The following is a 17998-nucleotide window of genomic DNA, read 5'->3' on the forward strand; positions in this document are numbered from 1 at the left end:
GTTCTATTGGAAAAGACCTCCTCAGCCTCCCGGGACCACGAGAGAACTTCCACCTTATTGCATTCATTAGGCATCCGAGCTTGGACACCACCTGCAAAGGGGGCTTAGTGTCCTGGCCGTGTTTGTGCCACTCCTTTCATTTAGCTCAAGTAAATTTCGTTCATGTGAGAAACACATTTGAGGTCTGTTTTTATAACCATTTTTTTCCTCTTTTGCTCGGTTGTTTTCAGCCCAAGGAGCACTTTCAGACACTTTAAATAAATTCTTTTGTTAGTATTTGGTTAAAATAGCGGAATATATTTTTTCCCAACTGATGATAATGATTCTGATGATGATAATGAAGCACCACCTGCAAATTTTAAAAATGATGGTAGTTTGAAAACGCAATTACAATTTAGAACAAGGTCTCTGGTGGTTCTTAAGTGCCTGTGAGGGTAGCATGATAATAAAGACCCCCTCCCCCCTCCATGCTGGCATTCTGGACCCAGCGGATTGAAAGACCACCTGTCTACTTGCGTGTGCTAAACGGGGGGTTCTCTGATAGATGTACCAGCTGCCTACTGAGGGTCCAGCCAGAGGCAAGGCCTCAGAGACCCCCAGGATCCTCTGTGACCGGCTGCTTCATGCAAGGTGACACTGTGACAGCTCAGTATGGTGTGTTGATGTCCAGAATGTGTGTGAAATCCTCTCATTTGCCCAAATCTGAAAACAATACGCTGCTCTTCTGAAAAGAACCTCCCAGATTCCAGGATTGTTGTCTCTGGAGTTCTTTGGAGCTTAAATTACTACCCAAATATACACTGTGCCAGAGCTTGTTAATGACAGCATGTCAATAGAATGCAGTTCTGTGGGTCACATTTTTGTGTGAGCACCTTCTGTATGGTTTTGTCATTCTCTTCGGTTCCTCTTCCCTCCCCATCAAGAAAACCTTATGAACCTTAAATATTTAGGAGGAGTTTTTTTCATTTTGTCCATCAGCAATTCGTTCTGCTGAGTGGTGTCTGTTGGTTGAGGTAAGCCCCTGGTCAAGTAGAGGATGTTCATATGTAATCTGGCTGGCTGTGGGGGGGGGTGTCCAGACATGGGGAATCTGGGTCCCTTTTGGGTGTATGAAGCTCCACAGGACCATGGGATTGTCAGTTTATTACTCTACCCTTGCTTGAAAGCTGCTGCACATGAAATGATTTCTTTAAAAAATGAAAAGAATGGATGGAGGGATTTCCATGGAATTTTCTGCCCTGGCACATCACCCTTATCTGGCGGTCCTGGGGAAAGAGATGAGGAGTAGGCTTATAGATTGGCGCGAGTTTGCATAGTTCTAGCAAGTCTCAGTAGTTCTTTAGCAGTTTTTTACTTTTTATTTTCTATGAATTGGGCAGCTGATCCAATGAGACACTGTAGATGTATCACTTGAGGGAGTGGGAAGGATACACCCCCCCCCAACGTTCAAGAAAGCTGATGCCAACATGCTCCTGGGCACCTCTGCGCAGTCAATCTTATTTTCTTTTCTTCACTGACACTTCTAGGCTACATTTTTAAGCAGCTTTATTTTTCCTCCTTCACTTGTTTTAGCTGGAAATTTGGAAAAGTCCCAGGTTGATAACGTTTCACGATAATAACTTCCCTCCTGGAAGCAGGATCTGTGACCTCTGCTAAAGCACCCGCTTATCCAGTACCACAGAACAGCGTGCGGTAGCTGGAGCGTTAGCTGGAGTCACAGCACTAAACCTGCCATGCCCACCCTATCGACCCAGGCAGGCTCACGCCGCCGAAGCCTTTCCTGCTCTGCTAGCACTTGGTGCTCCCTCACAGTTGTCCTGTTTGTCGAACAAAGCTGAGTTCAAAAGGTCGGGATGGAATACAAAACAGCTTGTTTTCTGTTTGGGTTCAGATAGTTCCCATGTTAATCAGCTGCTCCCTCCTGCACTCTTCATGTGGTTCTCACTGCACTGTTTGCACTGTTTGCGCTTGTGTGATGTGATTCTTTATGTTTGCCTAAAGATTGATTCGTATATTAAGCATGACGCGATATCTTTAACTGATATGAGCCGCGTATTTTCCCGGCTCTGTCCTGCATTCACAACGTAACGACGTTTTCCGGATGGCTTTTCATTCCCTCGGATCACACCGTATTGCCCATCTTCTCAAACTTGGCTTAGGAAGTACACCAACCATCCTGGCCTGGAATCAATAATCCGACTCTGGGTCTAATGTCTCCATTTGTGTCTTCCTCTTGCGAAGGTCATGGTTTACCGCAAGTGGGGGCCTGCACAGCGACACAGAGTCCCCACCATGACCCCTGACAGCAGACAAAGTCTCCTGTGGCTAGGGGTCACTGCCGGAGGAGGGGCGTAGGCTTGTTATTTATTTATATTGCATTATATTATACGATATCATAACCGATGGCTGCTACAGGGGTTGGCCCTGACCCCGCAGTTCTCTGCATGAAGCTCTCACAGTTATCAGCTATACCTAAGCTAACCATACCAATGGTCTGGCAACAGCATAATCTATGAACATTGTTAATTACTAGGTATATGGATTTCAATATAGATTTAATTAGTAGGCATGCACTGTACATTTTGGTCACTGTTAAATTAATAGTTTGCTTTTCTCGGTTCTACTGTGTGTAATTAAAGGAATACATGCCAGTCCCTAATGTTAATGTCAGGTTAGAATACTGTATGTTGGTAGAGACTAAATGGAGCAGGACAGTTAAAATCTTTGAAGGTAGCCATTGGGTAATCTCTGGAGTGCTTTAGGGTTCTAACTGAGTAGTCAGGGAATGATCAGGGAACATTTACATTGGGTTATATTTGCTTTTCAGAGCTCATATCAGTCGATTTGAATGACGTGTAACACGTTGTCAGTCCACACGGGTGTTTCTAAGCACGATGTTTGAACAGCTCCTTATTATTCTTCCCACCCAGTCGATGACCAAGATCTTGTTTGTTCTGAGGCAACAAGTATCCAGTGGTCAAATATTTGAATTGTTGTGTGTATCTTCTTGAGACATCTTGGAGACTCTTGATATTACTTTCTAGGGTGGGTTATGTATTTACCCACAATGCAAAGACTACCCAGAACTTTTTTTTCGGATAAAAGTGACACTAATACAGATATGGATGTGGCATTTTAACACTCAGCCTTTTTTCAATGTTTTACACACACTTAACAAAAGAAACAGATTGGATCTCTGAGGAAATACCACACAGGCCTTAAAAATACAATGATGTACTGTCTGCTGTCATTTCTCTATCTTTAGTCATTTAGCCCTGCTTTTTGACCCCAGTTGGCAATGAGTCATCTGTAACTGACACCAAAAGAAAATGCTGTAATGGAGCTTCTTTATCGCCCCGGCACTAAAAACGCAGTTGCTAGGGGAGACTGGATGGAGTGACCAACATGAAGTAACTCCTCCCTGCTCGGGAAGGAAAACAGTGGAAATATATGAGTACCGTGTAAATTTACATGTGATTAATAATCCATAGAAAAACATGGTGCATGATCAGTGTATCCAGTCTGTTGACAATAGTTTGTCCTGGATGCATGTAAGCATACCCCACTATCCGCCATTAATCTGTTTCTGAAAATGTGGCAAATGCCCTGAGCCCATTTCCCATTACTCCTTATGGGGATGGTAAATCAGTTTCCAGAATAACTTTAAAACCCCAGCCAACTTTGACAAAGTTCTCTAAAATGCTGTGAACTGGCTATATAACTCTGAGAAAGTGTTATAAAATGCTTAATAATAATAATAATAATAATAATAATAATAATAATAGTAATAATAATGATGATACACAACAGTACACTATACGATATTTATTTGAGTACCCCAGAAAACACCCTGCACAGACTAGCATGGCATTACAGAAAAACAGCTTGAGAGACAGAAGTCTGGGAACTTTATTGCACTTCCTCATCATTAGACAACAACTCTCACAGAGCACACACACGCCCATCCAAAGACTCTCAGCGAGAAAAACACGACAGTCATTAATCCCCGTAACTCCCCGTAATGGTTGCCCAACAATTATTTACATCCATAGCAGCAGTGCTGCATTATGGGCGAGGTACCCCTACCATTACCATTTCTACAATAAGTTCTGGAGCATTTTTTTGTCAAGAAAACACATGTATAAAAAATGTGTTTTAGTGGCTAATTTTTACATTTTCAGAGACACTTCAACAAAAGTGTTATAACGGGAGAGGCTGAGGTAGATAGTGAAGAAGGGTATTAATTTTTCAGAGGCATTATAGTGAATCCACGGATACAGGAGGGAGATGCCTGTATATGGATAATACAGTGTCATTTACATTGAAGTATACAAGCAATAGCTGAAAAAATATCGGTATTATTAAGTGCTGTGCCTCATTGAGGAATTCAATGTCTGCCTCTGTTGCAAAGTTCAGGCGGATGGACGCCCTGCTGAAGCAGCGAAGGGAGAGTTCAAGGTATTACCTGTGTAGTTGGGCTTCCCCCCCATGGGAGTCTATGTTCTATGAACTCTGTGTTCTTTCTGGGTGGGTCACTACCCCTTTTTTCTGCCTCTTTCAGGGGGGCTGGCCATTTCATGGGCACTACCGCACCTGCCCCAATGCTAAAAATACCAACCCTAAATGTCCTGGGTCACTGCCCAAAGGCTGAGGTTTTGATTTCCAAAGGGGAGCCCTGGGTGTGGTTCAGGGTGGGCCTCCTGGGGTTGCAAGATGGGAAGGTGTTCTGCAGTATGATGGAGGAAACAAGTGGAAAAGGAGGAGGTTGAATCCAGAGTGACATTCCATGGCATGCTGTCGGCGGGTCTCCCCCTCTGCCCCACCTATCCCAAAAAGGGCAAAAAAACTGACCATGTTTAGACGTGAGACGGCCTTGTGCATTCTCCACGGGTGACTGCAATAATTATTGTCCCTCAAAAATCAGCAATGGGTCTGTTTATGGAAGGCTACACTTAATCAGTAGAATGTAGCTTTATTAGCTTCAGGTGATGATGTCCAGCTCTTATCTGAAGCTCAACCGCGCCATTACTCGGCTTATCTACAGAACATTCCAGCCAAGCTACCGCACCACTTTGAACTCTGTGCATCATGGGAGGATAGACTCCCGAAAATCTCCACAAATGAGCAGAAGAGGCTCACCTCTGCCTACATTTTTTAGACTTCCCGAGTAAAACTTGAACAAACTGCCTGTTCCCAATGACCTTATCTGGTCAACTTGTGTTCTAGGCAGCACTATCTATGCGTAGTTTGTCCCATGAGTATACATGTAGGACTGTACCTCAGCACATCTACTGACCAAAGCAGATCCCATCATCTGTTCCTGCTTTTAAGCACTTGTTCATTGTTGACAGGAGCCAGTTAGCTGTTGTCAGTTACTGACATCCTCATTAAAGCCCTTTCCTGTGCGTGCTTCGGAGAGGAGATGCTAATCTTCTGGAGAATTCCAGAATTCTGCCAGCATGGGCAAGAGAGTCCAAATGCTGATGTATCGGTCACTCGCCCGGACCCCGTCTTCATCAACCGCATTAAGAGCGTCTGTGTGGTTCCCTTCATGCAACAGCTGCTTTCATAAAAAGGGAAAGTTTATTTATTTGGGTCAAAGAGAACTCTGAAGCAGGGATTTAATGGTCTCTTCGGCTGAGCGGGTAAGATGATTATGTTGTCTCTTATCGGATGGGCTGTGTTGTGTCTCTGTGTGCTTTCATGCATAGCAGTGCTCGTGTGCCTCGGGGGTGATGGGAGGAGTGCAGCTATGAAGGGGAGGGTGACAAACGGGACTTAGGGGTCTCAGAGCTTTGGCAGCACCCAAGCTCTTTCGGTCGACCGTCTGCCTTTTTAATATTTTGTTTCACTGGGACCCCAACGTCCTTCACTACCTTTCAGCAATGCCTGATGAGCGGTGTGGGCCGAGTCACCGATTTTGTTCCGCGTACCATGGAGAAGCCATGAATGAAATGAAAATGTGGTGTCAGCACAGCGTTGCTATATTTGGAAACGAGGGACAGTCATGGGGCAGTGGGCAGATGAGGAATGGGGGTTCATCATCAGGAAGCCTGCCCTTCTCCACAGCTGTGCTTTGGAGACCATATAACATGAAACAGGCTTTCTTTGATTTAATGCTTCTCAGGCTGCAGTCAGGTGAAATCGTGCGGCACGCCAGGCTGCACCGCAACGTGAGCCGCCCTCTCGATAAGTACAGCTGAGAGGGACACGCTCCACGAATTGGGCCGACTCACTCGCTCCACTTCACTGTCTCTGTCGGGAGCCCAGCTGTGCTGTCTTGTTTTGTTTGTGTGTGTATGTGTGTACGTGTCTGCGCCGGTGCGTGCGTGTGTTGGTCTGTGTGTGCGTTTTTTTTTCCTCATTTTTGTCAGACATATTTTAATTACTGTAAAACTGACCTCTTAAGCAGAGTAAATTCTAAAAGTAAAACCATGCTTTTTCATATCTGCTTTAAAAAAAACATTTAAAAAGACTTGGTGCCACACCTTTGTTATTATTCTTGTTTTACTGGGATGGGGTTAGTAGTAGTTTTGCTAAGAAGTGTTTCTCGATACCGAGTTCACTAACTACGAATGATTTTTTTTTTTTCATTGTTTAGACACAAAATGCATTCGATGAACATAGTTTTCAAAAATCTTCAGTTCACGTCTCACTTGAGCTCCACTAGCAGAAAAACAGTTTTTAACACCCCAGTTTGCAAATGCTTGTATACTGTGCTTCAAACACAAAAACACACGATTTCAGAGCCTAACACATACAATAAAATCCAATCAGACAATTTGCTAAGTTGCTAGTATATCTGCGCACATTCAAAGTCCACAACAAATTGAAGTTATGCATGTAACCAAACACAGCTGATTCCCACATCAATTCCTTGACAATCTATGATGCGGTAAAAAAGAGGATATCTTTAGAATGATTTTACTCAATACTGGCCCACCATTAAATTCTGGAATGGGTGGAAGACATGGCTGCACGATGGAGAGGAAGAGCCAGAGGGGTTCACATGTGTCTTACCTGTGTTGAAGTCTTTTAGAGAGTCGTGGAGCTGGAAGGCCAAGTGTGATACCCCATGAAGTCATTTATGTGGATGAAGGAACTTCAGTTTAGAAAAAAGGCACTGGTGGGGATGGAATGTAATAGGCTAAAGGGCCACAGTGAATCTCTCAGGTAAGAGGGGTGACAATATCGCTATGTGTGGCTATGGCATCCGTTGGGTTACTGTTTCACAGGTCCTCAATCGGGCCATACAATGTAGAGCACCTCATTTCATTCCTCGATGAGTTTTACGGAAGGCTTGTACCAAAGAGAGATCAGGGACATGTGAAGCCAAACATGCAAGCAGTTGTGGCGACATGGAAGAATGTGACTTTTCATCACTCCCATCCAGTCACAGATGGGCTTGCAGCCCATCCAGGCATGGTTCCCCATTTTCTCCCACCTTATTCACCATTCTTCAACCCTACAGAGGAAGTCCTATCCTCATGGAGATGGAAAGTGTATGACCATCATCCACATGATCAGATATCCCTCCTGGAAGGAATGGATGCTAGATGCCTGGAAATGACAACTGGAAACTGCTAGGGAAGGATCAGGCATACAACGAGATTCTTTTTACAGTATACAGCAAGAGAGGAAGTAGATGTAATGTAGATGAGAACATGCAGCCAAATGCAGGAGACCAACTGAAACCACCATGACTGTACCTGTGACTTGCAGTTTTTTTCAGTTCTACTGTCTATTTTTTTAATATCCAGAATGACATCATTATTACCGTATTTATCTTCTGGTGCTTTGTCACTTGTCAACTGTCTTTGATTTTTATATTTTGTGTGCGGTGGTGGTAGAGTGTATAGAGTAGTGCATGTGCAATCCTGTTTTGTAGCGGAAAGTTTGTTAAAAAATTATGTCCACAAAGAATCAATTAGAGCCTATAATTACAGTAAATAAAAGTTCGTGAGCGCAAGATTATTTGCTACACAGAAGTCTGTCAAATTTACCAAGTACTGTAATGCCTCCTGTCTTTAGTGTTTCTCAGGTCCTTGTGCTCTTAGAGACAGTATTTTTGAGGGAAGAAAAAAAGTGACCCTGTTTTCATAGGATTATTTTATTTTGTGCTAAGTCTGCAGTGTTTTGGGAGCTTTGTGCATTTTGGGCATGAAATGAGGAGTTCTGCAAAGCTTTGTGTTGGTGTGGAGGGTTGTGTGAAAAACTAATTTCATGTAAGTGAGGCTGTGAAGTCCTCATAATGACACTTAAGGGAAATTGTGTGTGTGTATGGTTTAGCCTGGGATTTTTGCATCAGGCTGTGGCGTGCATGTGGACTGAGTAATCAGAGACGCCTTCATCAGACAATCTTGCCAGTGAAAACAGTGTTGACCCACCACAGGGAGTCACAAAGATTCACCACCTCCTGGCACCTCGACTGGACCTAGATGCCAAAATGTAGTGGCTCGCTGAACTGAAATATTCTACACCTAAGACTCCAGGCAACTGATAGTGTAGTGCTTAGAATTGCTGGCTTTGGGTGCAAAGGTGGTTGGTTTGAACCTCACCTGCTGCTGAAGCACCCTTGAGCAAGATACTTCCCCTAAATTGCTCCAGTAAAAATTACCCAGCTATTTAGATGAGTACATAATTGTAGGTAGCTTAAAATTGCAAGACCTTCTGCAGAAAAGCATCAGCTAAATGAGTAAATACTGAGCAGAAGAAGAGCTTGCTTTAGAAGATATCTCGCTGTGTAATGCAGTGCTTTAATTGCGGTAAAATTCCACATGAGGATCAGTTTTCTTATTTGTTTGCTGAGCTCAAGCAAGTAAAAATACAGCTGTCTCTACTGACAAGCCCTGCCTGCAACTGGTCAACGGAAAACATCCCAGTGGCCCCATGCCTGCCGAGCGGGTGCCGTCTCTGGTCCCAGAAGGAGGGGGGTTGATGCTGTCATCCCTCCCCTGACTCCTCACATTTGCGTAACATCTCCGTCTGTCAGCAGACATGTGAGCGGTCCTCCTTCCTGCTTTCTGTGGGTGTGTGTGAGTTTGTGAGGTCCACATTGTCACGTAGGAGAGGCTGAAGGGTGTGAGTGAGTAACGCCCTGGTATAAGTCTCCTACCCAACCCACCAGTACAGAAACAGCTTCCCGTTGTGTTACTCATATTTGCATTTTTTCATGTGGCAGACACTTTCCTCCAAAACTGCAAACAAAAGTATATATCGGCAGCAGACAAAGAGTTACCATGCAATTCTCAAAGTACTTTGTCCAGTACCATCTTTATTGCCAGCATACATTACATTACCAAATGCTCAATACAGAATTGATTGGGAGATTTTTTTAGACAGGTAGTTTAATGAAGAGTTATTAAGCAGTTAGGAGATCAGGAGAGAAGCGAGTGCTAAAGAGGTGTGTTGTGACCATTCTTAAATGCTGAAAGGGATTCCGCAGCTCTGAGTGAGACAGGGAGCTCATCCCACCACATTGCTGCTGGAGCTGAGAACCTTTGGACTTTAGATTTTGGACTTAGCACAGATGAGTTATGACCAGTCTGCAGGTGGAGCGGCAGCTAATGTGGAAAAATGGCAAAAGAGTGGCCGACATGTCGTCTCAGAGTCCCCTGAGGAAAAGGAAACACCACCTTCATCTTAGTCACACTGAAAAGGGGGCTTGTTGTAGTCCCAGGGCCTCAGCCATCGCTGTGGGGATGATAAAAGACGGCAAGGGTTGGGGCACAGTGGACAGCTGTTCCTACAAACAAATGTTGAAAGGGGCAACTGGCTGGACGTTTACAGGCCCTTCAAAAAAGTCTGTGATCCGGGTGACTTGGTTCCCGGACTGAAAGCTCTGATTCGACCACTTTGTTCTGTTGAGAGGTGTAATTAAACCAATTAAGTTAAAAGAAAGGAAGGAGATGAGAAGAAGCAGGCATTTCCAGTGACTGCAGTGGCCAGTGCCCTGTCTCGACTGACTGATCGCAGTCATACCGCGGTGGCCCCTCGAGGACTGAGGACCCGTTACAGATGCAGATACACTGCCTGGTGTTACAGACCCCCTGCAAGCTCAGGCCACACACAGTGCAGAGACACGCTGTGTGGGATTGTAAGGTCTCTGTCAGAGCCTTGTCATCTCTGAGTAGATATGGGAGAACTGATGCTCGGCGTTGATGGACAGGCCAAACACTGAGAGACAGAGACCCACCACCAAAGACACTGCTGACGTCAACCAAGGAGCTCTACCCTGGTGCGTATTGTTATCTCATACATAATTCCCCTAGATAGTGTTTATTTGCCATGATTTCTGATTTGCTATAAATGCAGTGAAGTGTCAATCAGGATCTACGTCAGTGTTGTAGTAGCACTATCCAGTGAAACATACTTGCTGGCAACACTTGAAATATTTGCACACTGAGATTAAAAACCAGTACAGTGGCACAGAGAGTAGCACTGCTGTCTCACTATATCCAGCCAGTTCGTGTGTGGCTTCACGTCTAGCTCCATCTGTGTGGAGTTTGCATGTTCTCCCTGGGTTTGTGTGGGTTTCCTCCCATGGGATGTTTCAAGTGAATTGGTGACACCAAAATGACTCTAGTGTGTGTGTGTGTGTGTGTGTGTGTGTGTGTGTGTGAGTGCAGCTACCCTGTGATGGACTAGTGTCCTGTCCAGGGTGTGCCCTGACTGGTCTTGTGCTCTGTACCAGGAGAGCATCTGCATTGCCATGACCCAGATTGGGTTGAGCAGTTAAGGAAAATGAGTGTCTTCTCATTTTGCTTTACATGGTGAATCAAGTTTAAAGAAGATACACCAAATGAGCATTGCCCCTCATTCCGTTTTCCATACTAAATCTTAATATTTTGCAATTAATACAGGACACCATTTGCTTTTAAAATTGTTATGGGGTGAAAAAAATCATCGCGTTTAGTATTTAAATCTTAGTCTTTCTCACTTAACTTAAACATTATAACTCTTTCTGAAGAAGCAAGGTTTGATGTGGAATTTGAAATAGGAGCCACGGACAGAAAAACGCTATTAAAAACTGATGAGGAGATTTTACCTCCTGATTAAATTAGCTCTCCAACAGAAGCGGCTGTGAGCACCTCCGGCCCTGGCAAAAGATTAGGCGGGAGGATCATGTCGCCTCCCCCCACACAGTCCGTAGGGAACTTGGCCACAAGGCTCTGCGCTCCCCACCCGCACGAAAGGGCATGTGGCTTCTCTCTCATGGCACGTGCCAAAGGCCTTGATACTTATCATGCATGTCAGGTGCTCTTGCTTGGCTTCCTGTTCTTTAAAGCATGCCACCTCCCTCTGCTTCCCCCATGACTCCCCTTATCAAAATCCTACAAGCTACACCCACGTTGGTACTGGCCATGCTACTGCCACCACCGTCCTGTTAAAAAAAAAAAAAAAACACAAAGAACATATTGTATCTGCCGATGCTAAACCGAATCCATTCATGTTGGCAGAGATCGTAGTGTGCTGAAAATCGGAGGGCCACTCCGAGGTTCCCTGTCTTCTTCCAGCTGGCCCGGGACACGGGGAATGTGAGCCTCTACAGCACATTTGTTTTGGGATCCTCTTCCGCCCGTCTCTGGATCCCGGCGCCGGGCCTCAGTCCTCATTCCTCATTAAAGCAGCAGCTCAAGTCCTCCCCCTGTTGCTGATGCTCCAATGCTCTATCTCGGATGCCTTCAGAGTTCACGCGCGGCAGGGAGAAAAACAAACACAGCAAACGGCATTGTGCTTGTCGGGCTTTGAAGTGGACAAGGCCATTCTAGTCAAGAGGCTGCTGTCCCACGCTTCCTGGGACAGACCTCCCTAGACAGCTTCACCACGGCAACCAGAAGCTGCAGATGTTTCAAGGTGGTCTCCTGTGGTGTCCATGCAGACAAGGAGAGCCATGAACTGTTGGTCGCCAAACCCTTGAACCTCCATCGGTGGATGTCAGACGGAGTGCAACCATTTATATATCCTTCTTCGAGGTCGTTGGGTCCAATCCTGGTGATGGTGAGAGGGGAAGTCTGAAACAATGGGCCTTGGTGGCATTGAAGCAGAGCTCAGCTCACCTGACCCGACCTCACGCTGTTTGTGCAGGGGAGCAGGAAGTGCCGCTGACAGAACGGCTGCTCGGCTGGAGCAACAATGGGCGCCGGGTTGTAAGGATGGAGACGTGAGCCAGGCCGTGATTCACAGAACATCACATGAATTTCAGTGCTGTGTTTTCCCCTATTCTTCAAGGTTTATTCTATTGTCACAGCTGATTGTATGTCTTGTGTAGCATTCAAAATCTTTTTTTTTTTCCATGCACACAGTTTTCTGTTCACGGTGCCAAAACATTCCATGAATTAGCTGTTTTTCTGTCCGTAGGCCAACAGCTCTCCAAGAACAGTGGTTGTGGTTTCATTCATGCGCTAACTTTTCAGGGATCTATTTATTCAGTCAGTGCTAGGCCACAAACTACCACTGATGCTTTTTTTAATCTGTGTTTTTCAAAAGAAAGAAATTGCCGGTGTGTATTGTCTTCTAAACACACATTCACGCACTATTGATATTCCATTGATCTAATGAAGGGTCGCAGAGGCCCAGAGTCTATCCTGAAAGCAGAGGGCACAAGGCTAGGTACATGCTAGACAGGATGCCAGTCCATTGCAGTAGAGCCACACACTACAACCAAGTTGGAGTCACTGGCCCACCTGAAACATGTAACTTTTGGGCTTTGAGAGGAAACCCACGAAAATATGGGGAGAACATTCAAACTCTACACAGACTGAACGTGGATCGGACCTATAGTATATCCGATCACATAGCCCAAGCATTGTGAGGCCACAGGACTACCCACTATCCCACCGTGCCACCTATCTCGGTGTAGGTATATGCTGTGATAACTATTTATTATATGTTTTAAAAATTCACAGTAAATATTTTCCAGTACGTGTGACCTATGTATAATTTAGTCATTATTTGTGAATGGATATTGATATGTTGATATTTCATATCCGACTGTGCTCCTGCCCTTTCACACTGCAATTTTGTATGACGCAGCACGGGGGTGAAATAGATATTGCGGCCATTCAGTTTTCCATCTCACTCTCAGGTTTCAGAATGATGAACCAAGAGGCCTGGCATGTCTCCAAATAGTCATACTGCCATACTCTTTTGCCATCTTCAGAGCCTTTGTCACGCCTCACATTCTTATGGGGCGCTGGCCTCATTGCCCCAGGCACCAGGACTGCTGGTGCCCTCAGAACACATACTCAAAGGAGGGGTGGAATGCAGCTGAGCCAGTCCAACAGCTCTGGGCTGTAACTGAATGGACATGGATTGCTGAGAGATATAAAAATTGCTGCAGTGAAATTGTTATCATTTTATGATTTAGATGATGCATAAGGTTCCATGGCTCCAGCCTTCATCTCTTCTTCCTGAGATACTGGTCCAGTCTGAAATTTCACCTTTGTTATCTGTTTGGCGAGATTTACAGTTGGGCTACAAATAACTGGACCAGTCATTCTGTTTAGTTCTCAGGCAGCCCGTTAAGAAGAGTGCTTCATAAAAATACACTTAATGGAATTTCTTCCAACTGGATAAAGATGATGGTTGCAGTCTTAAGTCAGACCAATTCCAGCTGAACCACTTTGAAGATCTGTATACATAACGTATGTTTAGGACGTTCAGCTACTCATGGGCCATGGCCAAAATTTTCCCTTACTTTCTCCCTATCAGTTTAACCTACTGGAACCTCCTAATAATGATCCTGATGTGATTACACTGGCTGTATAAATATTAGCTGGAAGGATAAAAGATATAGCAGCACAGCAAGAACCAAGGGTCTAATGAGGACACAGTCTGACGTACCAAGTCACAGAGGTATACAATGTTCCTCTCTTTAATTGCAGGTACAGTACCATGTAAAGGTACTTTTCCCCCTTCCCGATTTCCTCAAATACTGCAGATTTTTAAGACAGCAGTTCATGTCCAAAAATCTATCCGTGTTTCTGAATTAGAGCTGTGCTCCAAGGAGCACTGGCCTAAAATTCTGCAAGAATGATATAAAGGACTGATATTGAAGTAGGCCTACAGGAATTATCTGGCTGCAGTCATTGCAGCTAAAGGTGGCACAACCAGATATTGAGAGTTGTTACTAGTTATTACACACAATGCCATTTGGTGTTGGATAACAATATCATTAAGTAAATGAAATAAATAAAAATGTGTTAGTTCAGATGCCCTTTATCTATATTAGGCTTTGTCTGAAGGTCTGATAACCCTGAGTGTCAAAAATTTACAATAATATTTTTTCATAGCACTATATTAAGTTAATTAGTAAATACTTTTTATCCAATGTAGCTTAAGTGGCCAGTTTCTTTTTTAAAAATTTTCACCAAACCACTAAATCTTTTATTAAAGCAGCTCTGGTGAAGAACCTTCTCAAGAGTACAACAGAAGAGCCCCACACAAGCCTTGGATCTGGAATCCCAAGGCTGCAGGAGCTGTTCCTTGGCTGTTACAGAGTCGCTTTAGCCAACATGTCATTGCTGTGTACTTTCTTCGGTGGGGTTGTCCCTTCTGGATCGTTCCTCCTGAAGGTCCTAATAGCCGGACACAGCCAGAGTGTCGGGAAGGGAGAGAAAGCGGGGGGTGTGGCCAACGCAGGCTGTTGCCATTAGGCCATTTGCTGGAGACAGCTGAGGAAGGTCACCTGTCTGCGTATCACATGTCCATCCTCTTGCTCAGGGAGGCTCACTGCTTCGATATGACAGCCACCTGCCCCAGTACGCAACCCCATCGTTACACTGGAATGACTAGACCTTTTCCAGCTCACCCAATGTCCACCACACCCCACAACCTTTTCGCTGGAGCGGCCCACCCAACGTTTAAATGAGTTGTCTGAAGCATGACACAAATCGAGATCTTTGTGTGACGGACCGTCTGTCTCATGTTTGTTTTCGCTTTATCTACATGGGTCTTTGCAGGTCACACTGCTCAGCGTAAGAAAATGACAGGAATTTTTCCCTTGCTGAAGAAACGGCCCAGGAATGTCGATGCCTGTAGATTACTGCAGACATGTTTACCATTCAGTTTTAAATTTAGCTGTGTGCTGGGTAATGAGTTTCTTTTTTTCTGCTCTTTATGTCCAAACATCTTTCTGTGGTCTAAGTCAGTAGTTGGAGGAGTTTCTTTTCTATGTAGCCTGCTCTTATAGTGCTGCCTGTCTTCGGTTTTGACATCTGCACTCATTCTGTGAGTTAAATGTTCGCAGTTTTTGCGTGTGAATTCTACAACAAGCCATCCCTCTAATGTGGTAGCCATGGTTTCTGTCAGCACCATATTTCATTTTCATTTCTTGAAATGAATGCAGCTTATATTCTCCAACTGCATCTGATGAATTGCACCAGCTCTAAGAGAAATATACAGAAGAACTTGGGTTTTCTGGAGGAAAAAAGATGATGAACCAAATGCCTGAATTGGATACTGGCTTAATCAGAGAGATATTGCAGACTTAAGGGTCCCGCAGTGTCCTTTTTCTGCTGAGCTGCTCTGGATGGATGCGCAGGTCAAAGGTGCTTGGAAACACCTGGTGTGGTTTTTCACAGAACAACGTGAGTGCAGCTTTTCTACCTTAAACCGTTGACTGTTACATTGACCTCTGCTGTGGTTAATGTGTTGTCTAGAGTCTACGCAGCCTCTGGTGACAGAGGCAGGCGTCTGGGGAATTATAGTAGGCGGATGTTTTTGCTCGTATTTTTACTTTTATTTTTCTTTTCATCCATTTCGCTGCATGACAACTGGAATCATTTCATGCCAGTCCATAAACCATGCAGCACCATGAAGTCCTTTTTAAAATCAAGCGCTGTCTTTACAGCTGTCACTTTTACATTCGTTGCTGATTAGAGGAGTCAGGAGCAAGGTACTGCAAAAGAATCTGGGTAGGATTTTATGTCATACAGAAGTGTTTTAACCAATAAATAAGATCTTCTTAAACAGGACAAGCTGAGATGTTCAGTGTATCTCAAAGGCTTTGGAGAGTGAAACATTTTCAGTGTGAGATGTGACATTTGAGGTTTGGGTGAAAGCAAAGTCCGTTACGTGTGGGCGTCGTTGTGCACGTCGAGAGTCCCATGGTTGCTCTCCGGCGTAGGTGCAGCCGTCTGGGGTTGGGAGAAGGCTCATCTAAACACAGGCATTGCCGCGCACATTCCTGCAAAAAGTGTTCTGCTGAGAAGTATTTGCACCGGCAATGGTGCACACCGTTCAGACAACCGGGACATTGTGTTCTGTGTCACTGATTAACGTGCCGTCTCCAGCGAGCAAACCACAAACGCGAGCAAACACATGAGCAGATGAGATTTTCCTGCTGTTACACGAAGACATTTGAAATTTCTGGCGGAAAAAGAGACAATTCTGTTTACTCTCTCTTGAGTAAGGCTTTTTGGGTAAAGATGGGCAAAACGATAAATCGAATGAGGCGAGAAGAGTTTAAGCACAATTTCGTATGTCTTCTTTTTGTCTCTCTTTGTAATGAAGGTGTTGCAGATGGACCAGAAGATGGAGACGATTCTGAAGATCCTGGTGGAGCAATTCAGAACCCAGACACCTATGTCAGCGGAGTCGCAATAATGAAGATCAGAGGTCCCGGCTTAGAGAAAGACCAATGATGTTGCGAGGCATCCTTGTTCTGTCAGATTTCCCACCTGGCCAGGAGCTGGGACTCATGGCTGGATAGACCAGCTCTTTCCACGTTCCTGCTCCCCTGGAACATCAGTGAAAATGACCTCTGATGTGACAGCCAAACATAGCTCCCAGTCATGGCCTCTGTGGGTATGTGTATGGCAACCCTCCAGCCAAACAGTCTGTTGCATTCATCTGAGTTCAGATGGGTATGAGCAGGCTCTCCTGATGTATAACATATCCTCAGTCAACTCTTCCAGCTTGATAACCAGACCTTGTCTGCACTCCCACCAGTGGCATTTACCAGAACTATGACTGACCTCACAGGATGTTTTTACTTTAAATTCACCGCTGTGCAAAAGTGGGTGTTGCCATGTGACATCAAATTATCTATTCTTCCTAAAATTAGAAGAAAAATCAGCCTACCATCCAACAGCACATTGAAAACTATGCAAAGGTAGATGTGAACCATCCTGCTCGGACTGCAGTTTTAAAGAGGCTCACAGAGCCTGTCACTTTCCTAGACAAATGCAAGAAATGCCACTGAATGTTTTTGCACCTGGACTTTCACAGCTGTATATATCACTTAAATGTGTTGTAACTAAGGCACGGCCTTGTTCGTGTACAAATCTCATCCCGTAGGTATGTTCCTGATTGTCTGTCGCTTCTTCCTCTCTGAAACCGACAAGCGCTGCAGGAACAAATCTGGAGTTGATTTATTGCCACAGCGAAGCTAATAAAAATAGTAAAACAACCGTGACAAGACTTAATGGAGTATTACAATATCACAGAAGGGAACATTGAAAATTTTGGTGCTTTGTTTGTTTAATGCCGAGCGCTGAGACCGTCTCCAGGTTCCCCGCACTAAAATAATTTTATTTTTCTTTCTGGTGCTGAGACAGCGGAGTGCAATTTGGAATAAATTTCCCCCATTGAGTTTATGATTATTTTTACTCTTGCCAGCACATTAGGCACCCAGATTCCTTGCAGGGAGAAGATAGCCTAGCGTCTGAGCCAATAATGAAACGAAACAATGAAAAGAATGTGTTACATTTAAACAGTAGGCTGTCAGAGCCTCTCTGTGTTACCCAGTGTGTTAAAGAAACAGAGCAGTGCCAGCCGCTAGCTGCAGATTAAGATCTGGAACAGCAGACTTCATTTCACATGTAGCATGGAAAGAAACACATGCTGACAGGTTGTTCTAGAAAAAGGATGTTAAAAGGATGTGTTGGATAGCATGGTTTTGCCAGTATGAAAACAGAGCACACACACACACACACACACACACACATACAGTATATATATGTATCTCCTATTAAAATCTCATTAAGATGTGTTG

General features: G+C 44.5%; 1 protein-coding gene across 1 annotated transcript in view; it reads left to right on the forward strand.

The window, feature by feature from the left end:
• kcnq1.2 (potassium voltage-gated channel, KQT-like subfamily, member 1.2) overlaps positions 1-17092 on the forward strand; it is a 119871-nt gene extending 102779 nt beyond the window's left edge. The window contains exon 17 of the mRNA XM_018747162.2: positions 16516-17092. Within this exon, the coding sequence (XP_018602678.2) occupies positions 16516-16608 (93 nt within the window). The 3' untranslated portion in view covers positions 16609-17092. The remainder of the gene's footprint in view (positions 1-16515) is intronic.
• Positions 17093-17998: the final 906 nt, after the last annotated feature.

Source organism: Scleropages formosus, chromosome 2 (genome assembly GCF_900964775.1).
Source record: "Scleropages formosus chromosome 2, fSclFor1.1, whole genome shotgun sequence".
NCBI classification, from domain to species: domain Eukaryota; kingdom Metazoa; phylum Chordata; class Actinopteri; order Osteoglossiformes; family Osteoglossidae; genus Scleropages; species Scleropages formosus.